This window comes from Leptopilina boulardi, unplaced genomic scaffold (genome assembly GCF_019393585.1).
Source record: "Leptopilina boulardi isolate dan_hultmark-lab unplaced genomic scaffold, ZJU_Lbou_2.1 LbouV2_229, whole genome shotgun sequence".
Classification (NCBI taxonomy): domain Eukaryota; kingdom Metazoa; phylum Arthropoda; class Insecta; order Hymenoptera; family Figitidae; genus Leptopilina; species Leptopilina boulardi.
The window spans coordinates 958,116-977,621 of record NW_026137784.1 but is presented as its reverse complement, the minus strand read 5'-3'; the positions used below and the strand labels follow the sequence as shown (position 1 = coordinate 977,621).

The 19,506-nt window shown below is 25.8% G+C and overlaps 5 protein-coding genes across 9 annotated transcripts; 1 reads left to right on the top strand and 4 right to left on the bottom strand.

The window, feature by feature from the left end:
- Positions 1-204: 204 nt before the first annotated feature.
- On the bottom strand, positions 205-4,313 carry LOC127280201 (transmembrane 9 superfamily member 2). Of its 2 annotated transcripts, none has more exons than XM_051303082.1 (15): positions 3,990-4,313; positions 3,732-3,799; positions 3,481-3,574; positions 3,280-3,415; positions 3,063-3,184; positions 2,863-2,986; positions 2,652-2,794; positions 2,401-2,577; positions 2,065-2,221; positions 1,810-1,987; positions 1,568-1,727; positions 1,358-1,509; positions 1,181-1,292; positions 928-1,099; positions 205-854 (listed from the first exon to the last, which is right to left on the bottom strand). In XM_051303082.1, exons 1-15 carry the CDS (start codon positions 4,104-4,106, stop codon positions 787-789), a joined length of 1,980 nt encoding a protein of 659 aa, XP_051159039.1. In that variant the 5' UTR covers positions 4,107-4,313; the 3' UTR covers positions 205-786. The 2 variants fall into 2 exon arrangements, with proteins under 2 accessions (XP_051159039.1, XP_051159040.1); XM_051303083.1 differs by having other exon boundaries at positions 2,065-2,209.
- A 379-nt stretch (positions 4,314-4,692) lies between these two features.
- LOC127280197 (glycosaminoglycan xylosylkinase) lies at positions 4,693-7,647 on the bottom strand. Its single transcript, XM_051303077.1, has 6 exons — positions 7,493-7,647; positions 6,724-7,095; positions 6,345-6,645; positions 5,987-6,255; positions 5,684-5,910; positions 4,693-5,552 (listed from the first exon to the last, which is right to left on the bottom strand). Exons 2-6 carry the CDS (start codon positions 7,093-7,095, stop codon positions 5,324-5,326), a joined length of 1,398 nt encoding a protein of 465 aa, XP_051159034.1. The 5' UTR covers positions 7,493-7,647; the 3' UTR covers positions 4,693-5,323.
- Positions 7,648-8,033: 386 nt separating this feature from the next.
- On the bottom strand, positions 8,034-10,518 carry LOC127280198 (pre-mRNA-splicing factor 38B). Of its 2 annotated transcripts, XM_051303078.1 has the most exons (6): positions 10,223-10,518; positions 9,729-10,012; positions 9,386-9,537; positions 8,922-9,317; positions 8,522-8,773; positions 8,034-8,456 (listed from the first exon to the last, which is right to left on the bottom strand). In XM_051303078.1, exons 1-6 carry the CDS (start codon positions 10,248-10,250, stop codon positions 8,393-8,395), a joined length of 1,176 nt encoding a protein of 391 aa, XP_051159035.1. In that variant the 5' UTR covers positions 10,251-10,518; the 3' UTR covers positions 8,034-8,392. The 2 variants fall into 2 exon arrangements, with proteins under 2 accessions (XP_051159035.1, XP_051159036.1); XM_051303079.1 differs by lacking the exon at positions 8,034-8,456 and having other exon boundaries at positions 8,632-8,773; positions 8,909-9,317.
- Positions 10,519-11,139: 621 nt separating this feature from the next.
- On the top strand, positions 11,140-14,524 carry LOC127280184 (P2R1A-PPP2R2A-interacting phosphatase regulator 1). Its single transcript, XM_051303066.1, has 5 exons — positions 11,140-11,452; positions 11,965-12,028; positions 12,146-12,585; positions 12,688-12,834; positions 12,988-14,524. Exons 1-5 carry the CDS (start codon positions 11,316-11,318, stop codon positions 13,211-13,213), a joined length of 1,014 nt encoding a protein of 337 aa, XP_051159023.1. The 5' UTR covers positions 11,140-11,315; the 3' UTR covers positions 13,214-14,524.
- Positions 14,463-19,410, bottom strand: LOC127280188 (ribonuclease P protein subunit p30). Of its 3 annotated transcripts, none has more exons than XM_051303071.1 (8): positions 19,076-19,410; positions 18,775-18,992; positions 18,628-18,696; positions 18,349-18,549; positions 18,188-18,255; positions 18,014-18,093; positions 17,799-17,943; positions 14,463-17,708 (listed from the first exon to the last, which is right to left on the bottom strand). In XM_051303071.1, exons 1-7 carry the CDS (start codon positions 19,167-19,169, stop codon positions 17,828-17,830), a joined length of 846 nt encoding a protein of 281 aa, XP_051159028.1. In that variant the 5' UTR covers positions 19,170-19,410; the 3' UTR covers positions 14,463-17,708; positions 17,799-17,827. The 3 variants fall into 3 exon arrangements, with proteins under 3 accessions (XP_051159028.1, XP_051159029.1, XP_051159027.1); XM_051303072.1 differs by having other exon boundaries at positions 14,463-17,704; XM_051303070.1 differs by lacking the exon at positions 14,463-17,708 and having other exon boundaries at positions 17,749-17,943.
- Positions 19,411-19,506: the final 96 nt, after the last annotated feature.

Sequence of the window (19,506 nt, the reverse complement as noted above, 5' to 3'; positions counted from 1 at the left end):
TTCATTCTGTGTATATACTTCAGAAAAAAAAAAAAAATGCAAAACGTGTAAAATTTTCAATTAATAAACATAAATCTTATTAACAGTAAATTAAATTATTACATGTCATTATTATACTTAACATATTAATTAGTATAAGATTTTATTTTTGAAATTGGAGAGTAATATTATACAAATTTCATTTATAAGTTATTCACATCAAAATATTTTCCTTATCGTCATCTTTTTATTTACAACAATAGATACAACCGCGTTACAAAACAATCATCAGTTTTTTTTTTTTTTCATTTGCAAAATAAACTGATATTTGCAACCTTACGTTCGCAATATATAAAACTAGTCGAATAATTAATTGATAATCTTGCTGATTGTTGATAATGATAAAAATATTTAAATTTTACATTTTGAGTTACTGAAGAAATTATCAGCCTAAGGAAAAAAAAAAAAAAAAAAATTACACGCACATACACACAATTATTCACAAAAAAGTGATGAAGAAAATGGCACTTTTTGAAAGTGCCTTTAAATAAATTACTTGCCACACTTTTTATATTATGTAGGTATGGTATAAATTTTTTTTTGTAGTACTTTTTTTTTCTTCTTTTTGAAGAATTTCTTTGAATCTAAAAAAAATTTATTGTTATACGATTACTAATAGACCTTTTTATTTCAATTATTTTTTTTTAAAGAGCAAAAGAGATCGAATTGAAATGAAAAGATCTATTGCAAGTACAATTAATTTATACGTAGATTAGGACACATATTTAAAAATATTGTCGTTTTTTTTCAGTCAACTTTAACTACACTGTAAATTTTCCTCACAAACCAAAAACAGGCAAAAAATCCAATCGATCCTGAAATAAATAAATATTATAAATTAAAAAACTATTCATAATTTTATAGTGTTAATTTAAAAATTTTTTATACCTGTTAATAGGAAGAACAAGAAGACAATTATAAATGTATATCCAAAATAAAGAAAAGTCGAAATTGCATCTTCTATGTTTAATTTCGTCATGAAATAATGTATACAATAAATCAAAAGATAGAAAGCTGTGAATCCAGAAGTCAGGAAACTGCGCCACCACCATTGATAATCCTTTAATGAGACAAAAGAAAAAAATTATTCCTCCGAACAAGAAAAAAAAATAAAAATAATTTCAAATATTTTAATATTTACTTCTGCACAAAGATGAAAATAGCAGAGGAGAATGGTCGTTTCTGAACAAGTAATAATCAAAATCAAAAACACCAAAAAAAGAAAACCAAACATGTAGTACATTTGATTCGACCTGGAAAAAAAAGGGTAAATTAATAATTGTTTCAATTTTATTAATAGTTGAAAAAAAATTATTACCAAAGAGAGTTTAAAATAAAGAACAATTGTATGAAAATGCAACCAAATGGTAGCACACCGCCCATCACTACTCCAGGTACTGCTTGTGTATAGAAACTCTGTTCTGGTATTTGTCTTGGAATTTGATTAGTTCTCACTGGATGCTCCAAAGGCTAAAAAGAATATAATATTAAAATAAATAATTAACAATATTAGTAATTTTATACATACTCGTTTTCTGAATCCAAAGTAAGCTCCAATAAAAGTTAATGGAACTGATATACAAAACCAAAGAGCCAAAAGAGCAATAAGTGTACTGAATGGTACAGCAGCTGAGCTCCCATTAGTCCAAAAAATCAGATTCATTACAAAGAATAAACTAAAGACGATTCTGTAAAATTTAATAAATAAATATTTTATATGATTAATAAATAATTCTCTATGATAGAATATTTTTTAAATTTTATTTTTACCCTGGACTGAGCATAGCTGTAAGAAGAACGTTTGATTTCCATTTTTCACCGCCAAAACTTTTATACATTCTAGCCGAAACATAACCAGCTGTTGTTCCCAAACAAACATATAAAACCATTGCACAAGTCATTAAAGCGCCTCTATTTGCTGGTGACAAGAATCCAAGACAAGCAAATGCTGAAAATTTTATTTCAAATTAGAAATACTTTTAAAAAAATAAATGAAACATTTTTTTAAAAAAAATTTATATATACCTAACGTAACAAGAGTCATGAAAAATACTTGAATTCCCGATCCCAAAAGAACAGAAAGAAGCATTCCCTTTCTTGGAGGACGAAATACATCTCCATGAACCAATTTCCATCCAAATTCCTCTTGAGCATCTTCTCCTGACTCTATCTGGAAGTATACCTGTTTTGTTGCAACGGCATAATATAAAAGTCACTACAAATTTTCTAGCAACTAATCAACGAAAATAAAGATAAAACAAATTCAACACAAAAATTAATTCCTAATCTATTTTTTTTTCAACATAACAAAGCACATAAAAATACAATAAAAATAATGAAAAAAAAAAAAACAGCAGTTACCTGATTGTAGCGAGCAATATCTTTATGTAAAGTTCGAAGCATTATCATTGCAACCATTCCTGATAGGAATAATACAATAACAAGTGAATTCAAAATACTGAACCATTGAATATTCGTATGTGGCATAGATTCTAAAATATAATCCCATCTTGAAGACCATTTGATAGTATTATTTTTCTGAAAAGAATTTATTATTTAAAATTTTAATTTAAAAAAAAAAAATACAGAGATATGTTTTTTTTGTCAATTACTTGAAATTTCACGGAATATGAATAAGTGACAGTCATTGAATCATCTTTTTGAAGATCATCAGCTGGAATTTCCATATAATTTGTCGATCCACAATCCACACCTTTATTTGGATGTTTAATACTTCGGGGATTTACTTTAACAGCTGAAATTAAATATCAATTAATAAAAATTTAAATTGTTTCATATATGTTTAATGAAAAATATTTTTACATATTATACGTCCTCCATTTTCTTTAAAACCGGTACCCCATTCCTCTTTTGCTCCACTGTGATAAGTAATTGTTAAATCCACATGATTGAACAAGTAATATGTATTTAACTTGTTATAATTGAGCTAAACAAAAAAAAAGGTAATATTTTACTTTTTTATAAATTATTTTATGTGTCTAAAATTTTTGTAAATTATTTACATTAATTCCACAAGGATCTTCTTCCGTTGGTGATTGATCATTAAAACATCCCATCGGAAAACCAATACTACAATATTGACGTTCTTCTGATACTGAGTAACACCAGGTTACTGGCATATTGTCTACAACATTAATTACGTATTACATTAATTTTACATATTATTAAAATTTAATTAATTAATTCATTTAATAGTCATAATAAGACAATAATTCTCACCAACGATCCAATGATGCTGATAATTAAGAGCCATTCCTTTTTTAAGAAATTGCAATTTTTTTCTATCATCTTCATTGTCACCAGCATAAGTTTTAGAACAAACTTTTGCACAGTTATAAGGTTTTAAAAATTCAAGCTAAAAAAATAATAAAAATACAAATATCAAAAAAATTATATTAAATATTATTATATTTAATTTACCTTATAGGGAGATGGTCTTATTCGTTCTCCAAATACAACTTGTCCTAAATTTTCAACTGGCGATAAACTTTCATCACTTGCACAAAAATCAAAACTGAAACATTCATAATTAAAAAATAATTATACAAATTTAGTTGATTTTTCCAAAAAAAAATATTAATTTAAAAATTACTTAATAAGAAAAAAAAATCATTTAGTTTCAAATTCGTTATCTTACTCATTAATATTATCTATTAATAAATTTTTCTTACTGATGATATTCATAGGGAAGAGCATTTTGTTCAGAATTTAGTCGATTCACATACATTGTTATTTCCGACTGAAAACATAATTTAATATAAATATTTTATGCGCAAACAATTTTGCAGATGTTTTTGTAAGGTTAATAATAATAATAATAATAATTGCAATATTCAATTTCGTTATAAACAAAATTGTACATAGCGATTAAATTTGACACACGAATTTAATATTTAAAATATAAATTGTTTTAATAGAAAATAACAAACCTTGCATGTTTCTGTTGTATCGCCGGCTTTACAAAAATTAACTGGTGCTAATCCAGGTAAGTAAAATCCTATAACAACAGGAATTACGCACAAAACACTTATCAATCTTACCGTCATTGTTCTTTATTATAACTTTGTTTTGTGCAAATGATCTTTCAAGTATATTTTAAAGAAATAAAAATTACGTAAAAATGCATTCACAACTCCACATTATATTTTTGTTTAATAAAAAAAAAAAAAAATGTTAATTTTTATAGCAAAAATGTTAATCGAAAAGATACACATACATATTACACACTGTAATTTTCAGCCATGACACGTCATGTTGTTGATTGCTAAAGAATTTTTTATTGGGTTATTTAAATTTCCCGCCATTGAAAATATTTGCTTAGGGCGCATATACATTTGAATTAAATGTAAATGTAAAGGTACCGTCACATCTTGAGTGAAAGGGACAAAAATAGTAATATCCGGTTATCTCTCTCTCATCGACTTTCCGCTTCACATGTGGATTTTGCCTTTACATTCATATTTTTTCTAGACAGCCAATTAGAATTAACGCAATTAAAAATGTTACGTTTTTTTAAAACAGTTTAAAATTTCTTAATAAAAAATTAAATTTTATCGTTTTTTTTTAAGGTTATAGAGTAATAATTATGAAAAAATTCATTAACATGCATTTACTATGATTAAAATATTAATATTCAGGTAATATAATTTATTTTTATTATAATAACTTATTTATTTATAATAAATTTCTAAAACTAACGATGTTGAACTAGAGATAGAATCAATATAACCAACAAGGAATAACAAAAATTGATCGTTGGGGTTTTTTTTTTATTATAAAATATTTTCATACTAATTTAACATTTTCGTTCGAGAAGAACCCAATCGTTCAATTAAAATATATAAAGATTAAAAGTTTAAAAAAGATAGTCTTTGTCTCAGGTCACGCAAAGGATGCACCATATAGTTATTAAAAGAAAAATTTTATAATTAAAGAATTTTTTTTTTAATCAAAATAATAAAGTTATTATATTTACGCTAATTAGCTAAAACATTTCAAAATTTTTAACAAAAAAAAACTTTCGTACAATTATTGTCACATTATCTACGAATTTGCACGATTTTATAAAATTTTAATGATGATATTTAAATTATTTTTATTTTGATTATTTAGTAGATTTTTCTGTTTTTTATATATTATTATTTAATATATATATATATGTCGGTTATATTGATTTTTGAGAATAATTTAAAAAAAAAAAACAATTTTTTTGTACCTTAATAATTTTCTAAAACAGTTAAGATTGATATATGTATAGGTACTTCTAACGATGATCTAAAATGACATTGGAAGCGTATTTTTTCTGTCGTATACAAAATTCAACAACAGAATAAATTGTAAGCAATCTTCTATCCATTGCTGTCAAATGTGTTTCACTAATTAATGATTCAACATCCGACATTGCTTCTTCATGAGCCAAAAGTCTCGCCAATGATATACTTAATGATCCTCCACTAAATAATTTTAAACGATCCCACGTTGTCTTATGAATCCTAAAATTTTCCCATTATTTTAATATTTAGTTTTTTTTAAAACTTTTATAAAAAAAAAAAAATAATAATTAAAGGCAAATTCTAATTATTTTTTTTTTTTTTAGGAAAAAAAAATGTTTGGTGAAACCTACATGCAACATTGATAAAGTGGTGCGAGAATATCAAAATGATCGATACTCGGATTTCCTAAACTTTTACCATTGTCAATTAATAAAACAGCTGGATTGTGAAAATTATTTTGCATCATTTCATAATGATGACGATCGCCATTATCCATTATAAAATCAAAAACTGCTGTATCAACTAAATCCAAAAGTCTACTTGATGATTGTGGTGAATATGCTTTATATTCTTTTACCTATATATGAAAATAATTTAAATTATATAATTATTAATTTTTAATGAAGTTATATTTAAAAAATTAAATTTAAAACCTTTTCACAATAATTAGAATCTGTTTCCCAAAAAGCGAGACGATTTTTTCTATATGTCCTTTGCCAAGGATGTCGATGTTTTATTAATTTTAAATATGACGGTAACCAAAGAATTAATGCACCTTCTAAAATATCACCAATACCACAAACTGGATCACTTTGTGAACAATAATGACAAACACCATAAAGACAAGTGTCATTGCCATCTTGATAAATTGTCGCATAAAGTTCAGGTGTCGCTTGTTTCATTATTTCTTCTCTAAGATTCACTGTGAAAAATAAAATGTTTTTTTCAAATTAATATAATTGAAAAAAATTCAGTCATTTTGTAAAAAAGAAAAGATAAAATTTCTCTCACATTTTCTAATGATTGCAATTGGAACTCGTCTTAATGCTAATAAAGACGATAAATGGAATGCTACAACTTCGGCATTATGCCTATCTTTTCCATAATAAACTGGACCCTCTATTATTGTTTTTCTAGAATACCATTGTGGTTTAAATAAAGCCTTAACTCCATGTTCAAGAGTTAACATTAATTTTAATTGCGTTCCTAAATGTGCATTATCGGCCCTCATCACTTTTGCCTTTCTCAATGCTTCGAATATTGTCCCAAGCTCTGGAGCTGCCGGTGGAATTAAACAATGCGCATCTGGCCACTGAAATTTATATAGAAATATAATTTTTCTAATTTCGAAAAAATTAAATATTAAAAAAAAAAAAAAAGAAATATTTACATTATTATTAGGAATATTCCAAAGATCATCACGAACATTTGGCATTGTTCGTAGTTCAATCAATAATCTGTCTAAAAGAATTGTATAACTAGTATTTTGTTTAAAATATTTCGAGGGCAAAGTTCGCATTTCAGCTTTTATTTTCTCCTCAATATCACGTGTTAGAGATTTTTGTGAACGTTTTATATTTTCCTTAGGCTTTGTCGAAACTTCTGCTTCATTTATTTTAGGCTTAAATATTAATGAATTTTTCTTCATATTCATTTTATTTGGTGAACTCTCGACAATCATTCGTATAAAATAAATATTAACCGTTAGAACCAAAATTAAAAGTCCGCCGAGGGCTAACATTGCGCAGCGTCGGCCAATCATCTATAATTAAAAAAAAAATAATTCTTTTCATCTCAAATTAGGTATAATACTTTTTTTTTTCTTTCAAATTTTGTTTATAAATAAAAAAAAAAAAAATTTGAATTTCCCACCAATAAAATTGAGGTTAAGCGGTACATTTAAAATCAATATTTCAAAAAAAATTTTTGTTTCTTCATTAAAAAAAAAAAAAATTATGGAAATTTTTATAATTGCAAAACAATTAGGAAATAAAGTTTTAAATTCTCTAATTTTGTTATAGTAAAATAAATTTTTCTCCATAACAAATGTCAAAAATTATCTGTAAATATGGCAACGTTGTATATGTCAAATTATGGATTGATATATTTTTTCGTTATAAATATAATAAGACTTGAGTAATAAATATTGAATTAATTACCTTAATAGATTTTGGCCACTACTCTCCTGTCATCTATTATTTTCGAGTCTCTTCATTTTTTTCAAATGCGGAATTATTAAAAATTCCTTGCAAGCGTTATCCAGCAGCAGGTGCCTGTCGCCATTTTTGTTTTCCGAAAAAAATCGAGTATGCGCGCTGGAGTCAATTTTTATTTTTATTTTTTTTCTCTAATTTACGATAATTATATTGTGAAAATAAAATAAATTTTAAAAATCAATAGAACGTATATTACCCGCGAGAATTTGAAAAATGGTTACTTATTTAAAAAAACAAAACGCAATAATAAATTGAATTTTATCACAAATAAACGAGATTGAAAATATAAATCAGAATAAAATTTCAATGATTCCGTTAAATTTAAACCATCGCCAATTTTCCAAAAATATCGGGTTAAAATTAGTGAATTAATTGCAAGGTCGATTAAAAATATACTCGAAATTTAGGTAGAGGTCAGTAAATTCGAAAATCAAGAAAATGTGAGATTTAAAAAAAAAAATTCATTTTTAAATAATTTATGGAATTATATTGAAAATAACCTTTATTTCATTTTTGGAAATAACAATATTTTTTTTTCTCTTGAGAATGACGATAAATACGCTTATATTATTTTTGTTAATCACAAAAAAAGAAAAGAAAAGTGTTTTTATTGTGTATGGTCGGTCATTTATTTTTTTTTTTGTATAAAAAAAAAATTAACTACACTAAATAATAAAATTAATATTTAGGCTAATGCTTCATAATGAAGCATGAATTCATTTGTTTTTTTTTTCTTTCATCTCTCCCAGAATGCAGTTTATGCAGAATGGCTCGGTTCTAGCTTTTTTATTTCATCGAAATAATTGTACGCGTATATTCACAATATACTTAACTCTTTTTTTTTTAGCCTCGCCGTTGTCTTTCTCGTTCCCTCGCAAGTTCTGTTGCATAATCATAAGGCGAAGACCTGTGCAAAAAAAAAAGAAATTAGTTATTCATAATTTTAAATTAATTATTCTTTTTACTAATTACCTTTCTCCATAACGATCACGATCACGATGTCGATCTTTACTACGTTGTCTATATTCCTTTGATTTTCGAATTCTTTCCCGACTTGACGAACGTTTAAAATTTCTATCACGTTCACGTTCTCTATCACGATCACGTTCTCTTTCACGATCACGTTCACGATCTCTTACACGTTCACGATCTCTTCCACGATCTCTATCCCTATCTCTTTCTCTCTCTCGTTCTCTATATTTATCCCTTCGATCCTCATCCGATCTGAAAAATCACATTCAACAAAGAAAATACTATTTAACGAAATTGTAAATCTTATTAACTATTTTTTTTTTATATTCTTTTGGAAATTTTTCTTTTTTTTTTTTTGATAAATTAGTAACGTGATTTCGTTCATACCACGTAGACGCACCTGGCACGCCAGTGGCTCGCTCTTTCCGCCTCTCCCCAATGTGCTTCACTATCAGGAATGTGCCTCGGTTGACTTCTCGCTAAACTTCCATTATCTTTTCTTCCACCACTATTACTACTATATTTACTATTATTCAATGTTATCGATGGTTTTGCATTTCGATTATTAGACGTTTGTTGAGGAAATCGTTCACCAAGACGATGTTCCAAATCTTTTTGAATAGGCACAGGTATTCGTGGAAATAATGTTGAAAACCATTCAAGTTTCGTTAAAAATTGTTTTAAAATATCACCCATCTTCATTGTTTGTCCACCGCCAGCTTTCACATCTAATTCCTCATCGTCCTCTAAATATTCATCGTACCACGTAAATAAATCAGCCGGTGGTTGTGTATATCTAAAAAAAGGGAATTATCAAATATTTAAAATTAAAAGAAAATTTCTTTTTAATTTAATTTTTCTCACCTAATGTACATAAATCCTAAAGCACGAATATACGGTGAATCAGGATGATTGATAAGACCATTTAATTGTTTTCGTGTTAGTCTTAAGGTAAATAATTTGTACAAAAGGCAATAAGCCGTTGAAACAATTCCACCAGCTCCCACTCCGCGAACCTACATAAATTTTACAATATCTTAATCAATAAATTAGATTCGCAATTAAAGCAAAAATTCGAATATTAATTTTGCATTAAGAACAAATCCCTCAAGAATTGTGGGGGGAAAAAAAATAATAAATTTTTTTTCTTTTTTTTTTTAATTTGCTATTAAAAACTATTTAAATTTGTAAATAAAAATATACTTACACCTCCACACATTCCTGTTTGTCCAGCAGTTTTTCGACTGCCTTTCTCCCATGGCTCAAGATGTGATACTTTATAATAAATTTCATCAATAACTTCGTGGTATGTTTTTAATTCATAAAGATTAACTTTAAAATAATGTGAAGATTGTATATTTGTAAGAATCAATGGATTCAAATTCATACTCCTTTCATTGCCCCATAATGGCAAAACATTTGATTTTTTTCCTTCTTTTATATTTGGTTTTCGTTCCTCATCACCACCACTGGAATTATTCCACGGCGAACCTTTTTTTTTTCAAAAAATATATAATTAAATAAAAAAAAGAAATTTTTCCATGACAAAAATATTCTATTATATATATATGTGTTTCGACATTGATTATTCAAGTTAGGTTAGGTACAATGTCAGAAATACAAAAGAAAACGTAAATTCATAAAATTAAATAAATAAAATAGAATACATTTTGGGAAAAGAAATCCTTTTTTTTAACATACCATCAGCTCCTTCTTCTTGAACTTGCATCTTTTTTTTTTGTATTTTATAGACACGTTCTGTTTTCACTCTAAATGACGCTTATCCAAAAATATATCCAAATCGTTAACGAACAAATATGCACTTTATCATTAACATTTTTTTCCCCCCTACTGACAGTAAGGAAAAAAATGGTCAATAAATAAACAATCTTATAAACTCGAATGCTTTTATTAAGAATAATTTTTCTAAAAAAAAAAAAAAAAATTTTGTTCAATTCCACCCAGAAGACAGAAAACAACGTATAACCTCACGCATGCGTAATGTGCATCACTTAAAAAACATACATCCGGTTATTCAAACGAGTTCCAACAATTGTTGTAAGATGTCACTAGGGGGGATTTAAATTTAAACTTTTGGCGCGAAATAAAAAATAATAATTATAAAAATAAAATAATTACAAACATTGAATTTATATATATTTTTTAACGAATATAAAAATTAATGTAATAGTAAAAAATTTTTTTATTTTTCAAAAAAGATAATATGAATTTCTTACAGCCGGGAAAATATTTCTACATTATCGATAGAGTGTGTCTTCTCTTCTGTGTTCAGTTTCCCCGGTTTTCTAGAGCTTCGCGCAGAAAGCGTAATCAACGAAATTTATCGCTTTTTGTCATTTTTTTTTGTATAAATAAAATACACATATAAAAAAGAAAAACGTCGCGTTATGGACTCAATTTGGCAGATATGTTGCATTTCGCCAATGTTCCTCGTGTGGTTGTTTTTAATTAATTTGGATCGTTGATAAATTATTAACGAGTGAAAATTGGCTCCTTCTTTTTTTTTTTTTCTTTTTTTTTTTTTTTTTGCTCAGATGCGTGCAAGAAGCACTCGTGCAAACACATGTTGTTGGTTTTTATAAATTGTCAATAGCCTTTTCATTCCTAAAAAAAGAGAGAAGAGAGAGAGAAAAAAAAAAGTTTAATTATTTACAAAAAGACTTAGGGTTTACGTTAACTTCGTGATTAATCACTCCATTAAAATAATTATATTTCAAGCGAATATACCAAATGTGCCTCATTCTCGTAAATAGTACCTTTCGAGATCTACTACATGAATATCCAGAAGTCTGTGACAGTCATGGATGTTGATTGTCCGATCGTTAGTCTTAAACGATCAAGCAGTGCTCCTATGATTAACGAAATCAGTGCCACAATGTCTGTTACCTCTCCGTCAACGTCTGCTCCAAGGTAATTTACATTTATCCTCCCTCGAGTTCAACCCCCCTCCCCCCTTGACATGTCAATTTCCCAATTATTAAACCCTCATTGTTTTGCATTTTTTTTTCTTTGATTGTATTTTCTATTTCTTTCTCGAAAAAAAAACTTTCTGATGGATATAAAAATTTTAGACCATTCAGAATGTCAATTATGAAATATTTTTAGATTTGATAAAAATGTTTAAATCTTTGAATATTGACTAGAAATAAAGATAATGTAAATTAAAAATACATTTATTTCAATAATTGAAGAACAATAGTGCATTTAAAAGAACTTTTTTTTTTTTTTTTTTGAACTATTATCGACATTTCCTTTACGCTATCAACAGCCTGCGGTTTCAAATAAGGCCCTGAGTATTAAATTTTAATGAATTTTTCGACTACCTTGTGTCATTAAATAAACTCTTAAGTAATTTTTAACTATTTTAAATTAAAAATTATAGATAACTAAATTATTATTATTTTGTTTGTGTATTTTTTCAGGGATGCTGTATCAACATTTAATGTTTTCTCCAGCACACCTCGCACAAGACGTTTTAGTACAAGTGTAAGAAATTAAAAAAAAAAAATTTTTTAATATAATAAAATAATTATTTGTCGAAAACAATTTTTTAATTAAAATTAAGAGAATTTTTTGTTAATATTATTAAAATTGATATTTTAGAGTCCCGGCAGTATTCCTAGGTTAACTCCTCGCGTTAGTCAGTTAAGACAAGAAGAATGTGTTGATGTCGCTGGACGTGAAGCGGCACACGAAAAAGAAATTCACAGTGCAATGCAAATATCACAATCCTGGGAAGATTTAACTTTAGAAGCAGAAGGTTTGACATTTAAAGAATCTGAATCTCCAACACAACAATTAAATAAAGGGGAAAAACAAATAATAACAGGAACAACAACAACAACAGCAGCAACAACAACAACAAAAAGGGTATTCGATCCGCTTAATTTAAATTTATCAAGTGGCGGTCCTCCATTGTGCTCATCGCCATCACCAACGAGGTCAGGCCTCGGTCAACGACAATGTTATTCACCGGGCATTCATATGGTTAACTGGAAAAATAGTTTATCACCTAGTCCAACAAGAAAGGCTTTTGCCACGAGGTGAAAAAAAAATTTTCCATTCAATTTTTTTCTGAATTTGGCAAATTTTATCAATTTTCATTTAGATAAAATTTCTTTTTAATTAAATTAATTTATAATTAGGCGCAGTTTGAGTCCAATTGCAATTCGTCCAAGTTGCCTTGGTCCAGTAAAGAGGAAATTTGAATTGGATGACAATATTTCGGACCAACATTTACAACCTCCGGCGAAACGAACCTCTTCTTTAGTCATGTCTAATAATTCATCAAGGTAAATAGATATTTTTTTTCTTTTAATTATTGTATAAAATTTAGTAAAATAATTTGGTGAATTCCAAAAAAATTGGAGTAAAAATAATATTTAATTGGTAAAAAAAATTTTTTTTTTTTTGTTTTTAAGAGAGAAAAAAATAAAATTTTACAGATTAGAAACAATGGCAAGTCCACTTCCAGGGACCATAAGTTCGGTAGGAACACCAGAATCATTATCGAGCGCCGATTCGCCGAGTTTTTCATTTCAAACTGTAGATAGTCCATCGCCAGGTCGCGTTCTTATAAATGGCGATGATCCCATGTCTGATATCAATGATCAGACAAAGATATCAGAAAACGCTCAGGTTAATCAAAGTGGTCAGTGCAATTTTAGGTGAATATACAAAAAAAAACACAAAATAATATCTGAACAAAATCCCAAGAAAAAAAAAAAAAGTGATAAATAAGAGAAGAAATTCCTGCAAACAAAAACTTGGAAAAAAAAATCATTGTGCTAATTCCTATCAATGAATTTCCAATCGCCAATATATTAACTACTACTTGCCAATCAGTGCCACATTAATGGCGAATTAATCTATTAATCATGAATTTTTTTTTTGTCTGTGTAACTTTCGATGCTTGTAAAATCTTTTTTTTTTTTTTTAATAGAGCTTAGATTAGTGGATTTTCACAAAAAACGAAACTTTATCATGCCTCGGTAATTAATCAAACGCTGAGAAATTGATCGAATCGTGCGACTGTCATTGTCTCACACAAAAAAAAATTTATGCTCGAAAATTGCAAAAATTCTTTCGTAAATTTTTTTGGCATAAACATTTGTTTTTAAAGAATTTTGTAATTAATGAAAAATTATCTTGAAAAAAAAAAACAAGAGACAATTAGGGAAATAGAAAAAAAAGAGTTTGAAAACATCTTTTATTTCTTTTTCAAAAATTGGGGCGAGTTTTCAAACAAGGACTGATTATTTAAGCGTCGTATATATATTTTTTTTTGAAAAAAAGAGCCTCCTTGTTTTTCAAAACCAAAAAATCTTTATTTGTGTATTTATAAAAAGAAAATCGGCCTCAATATTTTTTTGCCAAGGCCTTCCTAGTCTTTCGATTGTATCTCGAATTTTTCAGTATCGATGGTTATTAAGTCTCCAATAATTTACGATTTATCAAATTGTAATTTATAAGTGCAACATTGATAACAAAATGCAAGTTGCGATATCAAAGCAAATTTGTAATCAATGGTTTTGTTTCGTTTTTTTTTTTCAATTTTATTTTCTAGATCTTGGGATGTTTGTTTATTCTTTATATTTTTTATTATGCACTCAGCGACCGACAAATTTTTTCATCTCTTTAATTAAAACCTCCCCCCCCCCTTCCCCCCTCTCTTCTTATCGATTTGGCGTGAAATTTCTAAAGGACTTTTTATTTAGTTTGTCATTTAGATGTTTCTTGTTTTAAAACGAAATAATTGGAAAAAAGAAATAGAGGGAAAGATCAAAATTGAACATGACCCGTTTTACGGGCCAATACCAAAGTACAAGTAGTTTAATATGCCATATAAAATATTTCTAACTTTGTTTTCAATGCCATTGATAACGCTGTATTTATAAATTTGTAAATAGAACGTCTTACCTTTCTTTTTTTTTTTTTTTTTTTTTTTTTTTTTTTTTTTTTTTTTTTTTTTTTTTTTGTTAAGGTATATAATTTCTTTTGTTGGCATGTGATTTTTAATATTGATTTTGTCATCGTAATATAATTCTTTAAAGAGAAAAAGAATTGTTTTACAAAAAAAAAAAAAAAATGTGTGATTGGTATGAAAATTTTATTTATTTTATTTTTTTTTATTGCTTCAGATTTGCTGGAACTTTATATGATTAAAGTTATTATCATTTGAAAGTCTCTGGAAAAATTAATACTGATTGAAATTATTTGTAATTAAATTTACAATACATTTTTTTGGTAATTAAAAAGGAAAATTTAAAAAAAAATGTCAGGTGTTAATTTTTGACGGGGACTGTAGATGATCGGCTTATAATTGAGTTTCGCGCTAAATAATTAATCATAATCTATAATTTTCTTTCTTTAAAGATCAATCGCACGGCTCTTTTATACAAGATTCAGGGAATTTGGTTGATTTTTTTTTTTAGATAAGCGATTACCATTGTATAATAATTATTCCCCCCCAATTATTCTATAGAATTACAGTCATCATTTTTAGAAGTTCCTTTAAAGTGAATGAAATCAAATCCAAGTGATCTTTCACTTATTGGAAATTTTTTTTCAACTATATAGACGATTTTTTTTTTTTACGAATCTGTAACTTGTCAAGTTGTTTATAAATATATCGATTCATTTAGAAGAGAAAAAAATCGATACAAAATGAACATTCTTGCAAGTATTAAAATAGAGAGAGAGAGAGAAAGAGCGAAAGAAAGAAGAAAATAGTAGATAAAATGAGAGTGAGCGAGTGATAGAGAAAAAAAAAACAGAATGAGAGTAACGATGGCAAAAATATTTAATAAAATTAGCTCGATACAAAGTTTGGTATTTTTTAGAGTAGAAATAATTATATTTCCGGAGATAGTGTTTTGTGTAATTATTTATCAAATGTTAAATCCATCGATGAAAGTAAACATTACCAAGAAAGCAGTAAGAAAATATTTGTAGAAATTTTGCACAATTCTTTTTTTTCCAATTTTTAAATTAAGTAATAAATTTTAATTTTTTTAAAATTAGTATTTATTAATTTTAAATAGAAAAAAAATTTCTGTCCTCAAAATTAAAATACAAATTTTTTAAAAAATACCTTTCAGTTTCAATACAAAAAAAAAAAAAAATTGTAGTTTAAGCACTTTAAAAATTATTAGTTTATTTTAAATAATGTGCATCTTTTTATTGATAATTTTTATTTGCTTTCTATTTCTATTTAATTTGTGTTTTGAATAATAAATATTTTATAATATTCATTATTTGAAAATTTTCAAAACCTAATAAATGTTTAATTTATTGAAAAACAAAAAAATTGTAATAAAAATTATTACAAATATATTTTTAATAATTTCATTATTTAAATTTTCTATTTTAACACATTTTTAATTTTACAAAAACAATGTTAATTTATTTTTTTATTTCAAAATGTAATTTAAAATTAAATTATTTTAATCAATCTTAATTCTCAATTAATTAATTAATAATTAATAATTGACTTGAAATTTCCGAATCTTTATGTGATAATTGCCAAAAGTCCTTCAAAATTTTTGTAGCGATTGTTAAAAGATAAAAATTTTTGAACATGATATTTTTCTATATTGTCAATAAATTTTTAAAAATATTTCAATTTTGCGAGAGAAAAAAAAGAAGAAAAAGAAGAAGAAGAAGAAGAAACGAGACTGGGCTGAACATAATATTATAACGAAACAATTTAAATTCAATAATAATAATAATAATATAGCAAATAACAAAATTTGTGTCTTTTAATAATGAAAAGCGCTTATTAAAAAAAAAAAATTTCGATATAAAAAAATTGAGCAACATTTTTTGTTTAAAACAAAAATAAACAAAAAAAAAAATGCCTCTTAGCGCCTCAATTTCTGGACTCCGGAAATTTTTTGAAAAACATATTAATATGAGAAAATAAAAATAAATAAAAAAATGCTTCCTATTCCTAAGACTGAAATCGATGTTTTCATACTAAACATCTCTAAATTAAAAAATTACCTCTTCCGAAAAAAAATAAATAAAAAAAAAAGAGCTAAGGCTCATAGCGTTTAGACATCGTTAAAATAATTGTAAAACGCAATAATCGCTTTTACTCTGCGTTTTTCTCTGTATATCATTATAAATTTTTCGCTATATTTATTATATTTCGTTAAATTAAGAAAATCAAAAAAAAAAAGAAAAAATGTTTTCTTGGAAATTTGTATCTAATGAATTTAATTTAATTTAAAAACGCAATTCATAAAAATTTCCAAGTGATTTTCTTTATTCAAAATAATAATCATAATAATAATAACAATAGTGAAAAATGAAAATCCTGAGAAACAAAAGAAACTGTAAAATATCAATTTAATATTCTCTATATATGTTAGAAAAAGCATCTACTTCGTATTTCATAGCCTAGTACAAAGTCCTAAAAACATTTTCAATTCTGAATAATTGACAACTTTTAACTAGCAAGTGTTGTGATTCAGAATTAGTAACTCTCTCTTGACTCACTTAGAGAGTCAATTTAAATTCCTGTATTAAAAAAAAAAAAAGAAAAAAAGTGAATGTAAACACTAAAAAAAAAAAAAAATTGCAAAAATTGTTTTGCAAAATTTTTGTTTCATGTATAACCAAGTAGTACGTGTTTTTAAATCGTATATTACGTATAAAATGAATTATAATTATATAAAAATTGTAATCGAAAAAAATACACATCTAAATAATAATGATGTGAAAGAATTGTACGAAAACAAAATTAATAAAAATGTAGTTTGCATGTATTAAAAATATACGAGGTAACATCTACTGCTTAGGTTCTCCTATGGAGAATAGTATCGTTACCATTTCATATTAATTATAAATATATAAAACTTGAGACTTTGTACTTTGAATTGACGAATTAGATATTGCAATTTGTATCTTACTTTAAAAAAAAAAAAAACCAAAGATATAATATTGATCCTTTCACTAACAAAGTAAAATGAGTCACCAACGAGAAAAGAATTTTTTTTTTTTGTTCTATTTTTTAAAAATCAAAAATATTTGAAAATCTTTTTCTTATTCTCTTAATTCGACTTTTAAATTTCATCATTAACGTTTAACTGACCTGTTTGCCTGAATATTTTGCAATAAAAAGAGACTTGTGACTAATAGTTTTGTTATTTTTCAGACCTTTCTTTAAAAAAAAAAGAAAAAAATTAATACATTTTTCTTAATAGAAAACAAAAAAATAATTATTATTTTTATATTTTTAATATTTACAAACCTGAATGTGTTACGTTTTTATGAGACAATTCATAATTTTATTTTTTTAATAACACTTTCATCACAATCACTATCTTCATCTTCAGTAGAACTCTCATTTTGTAATTTTTTTATTGTGAAAATAGATTTTCCATAAATTCTTGCTTCTAAAAATTATATATTTATTTCAAAAACAATTTTTTTATTGTAAAGAAAAAAAAATTATATAATACTTACGAGATTTTAAAATAGCATGTCGACTTTGAGACAAAATTGAAGCTTTTGCTTTTATTTCATTTAATCCTAAAACTGCTCCTCTAACGTTTTTTTTTTTTTTATATTAAGGATTTTTTCTCTCTAAAATATTTGCTTAAAATTATATTCCAAAAAAAATAATTTCAAAAAGGATACAATGTTATTATATCGTATGGATTGCGAATTAAATTCACATTGTCTGTTCCACTGGATATTATTACATTCTGTAAGTAAAAATAGAATTTTATTAATTGGATTTATTAATTTTAATTTATTAATTTATTAATTGGAAGAATAAAATTAAAAATAAAACAAACCCTGCTTTTGCCGAATGTATAAAGTAAATGACAATAATTAATGGCAAATTTTCGTGTTTTTGATTGAATTATTTCTGAATATTTAATTTCAAAATGTAATCCCCTTTCAATTGCTTGAATATATAATTTTCTGGTAAATTTCCATCCTAAATTTGTTGGATTCACGGTAATTATATCTGTATTAAGTTGCGAACATGCGTGCTGAAAAAAATTGAATTTTATTTATTAATTAAATAATTGTAATAAATAAAAAAATATTAATTATTAATTAAAATTTACTTGAAAGGCATTTTTAGTTTTCGGAAGTACAGCAAATAGATTGTATTTTTTGAGAACTGCCGATTGATTCTGAAAGAGAATTTTTTTTTTTAAATAATTTATATAATTTTCAATTTAAATTAAAAAAACTAATAATTCGAAACAAACCAAAGAATGTGTTCTAACAGGATCAGAATAAGAAAATGTAATTCTTGATAATATATTTAATTTCCCTTTGAATTCTTCAATAATATCTTCCATTTCCATGGGTTCAGGTAAAGGACAAACAATCGGCTCATTTGCAATGCCTTTTTTCTTCTTCTTTTTATCCGTTTCAAAAATATTTTCGTCCACATTTCTATTTATTGCAACTGTTTCATAGCCCACTATTCCAAAAAAACATTATTTAAAAAAAAACATTTAAACTGTCAGTAAATTTTAAAAAATAAAAAGTAATAATAAAACATACTTGAATAAACTTTTAATAAAAGTTCCCGTAAAGTTTTTTTATCATCATCAATATAATTGAGACAAAGATCACAAAATCCGTAATTAATAGACATAATTAATAATATAACGAAATTTCTTCATAACCTCTAAACTGACAAAAAAAAAATATTAAAAATACACTTTAGTCTTCAAACGTCTCTTTATAGAACTGATTACACAATTTTCAGTTTTCTATTTCTTTTTATAAACATCTAATTAATTATTATTATTAATTAAAAATATTGGAAATTTTAATAATTATATTTGTTACAATCAAATGTAAACAAATACGCACGTGTCACATGTGTTTAATAAGGTGGATTTTGAAATTATTGTAATTTTCATTCTGAATTTCTGACCAATCAGTAACGTGGAATTTTCAACATGTAAATACTGCCTTTAGGGGAAAAA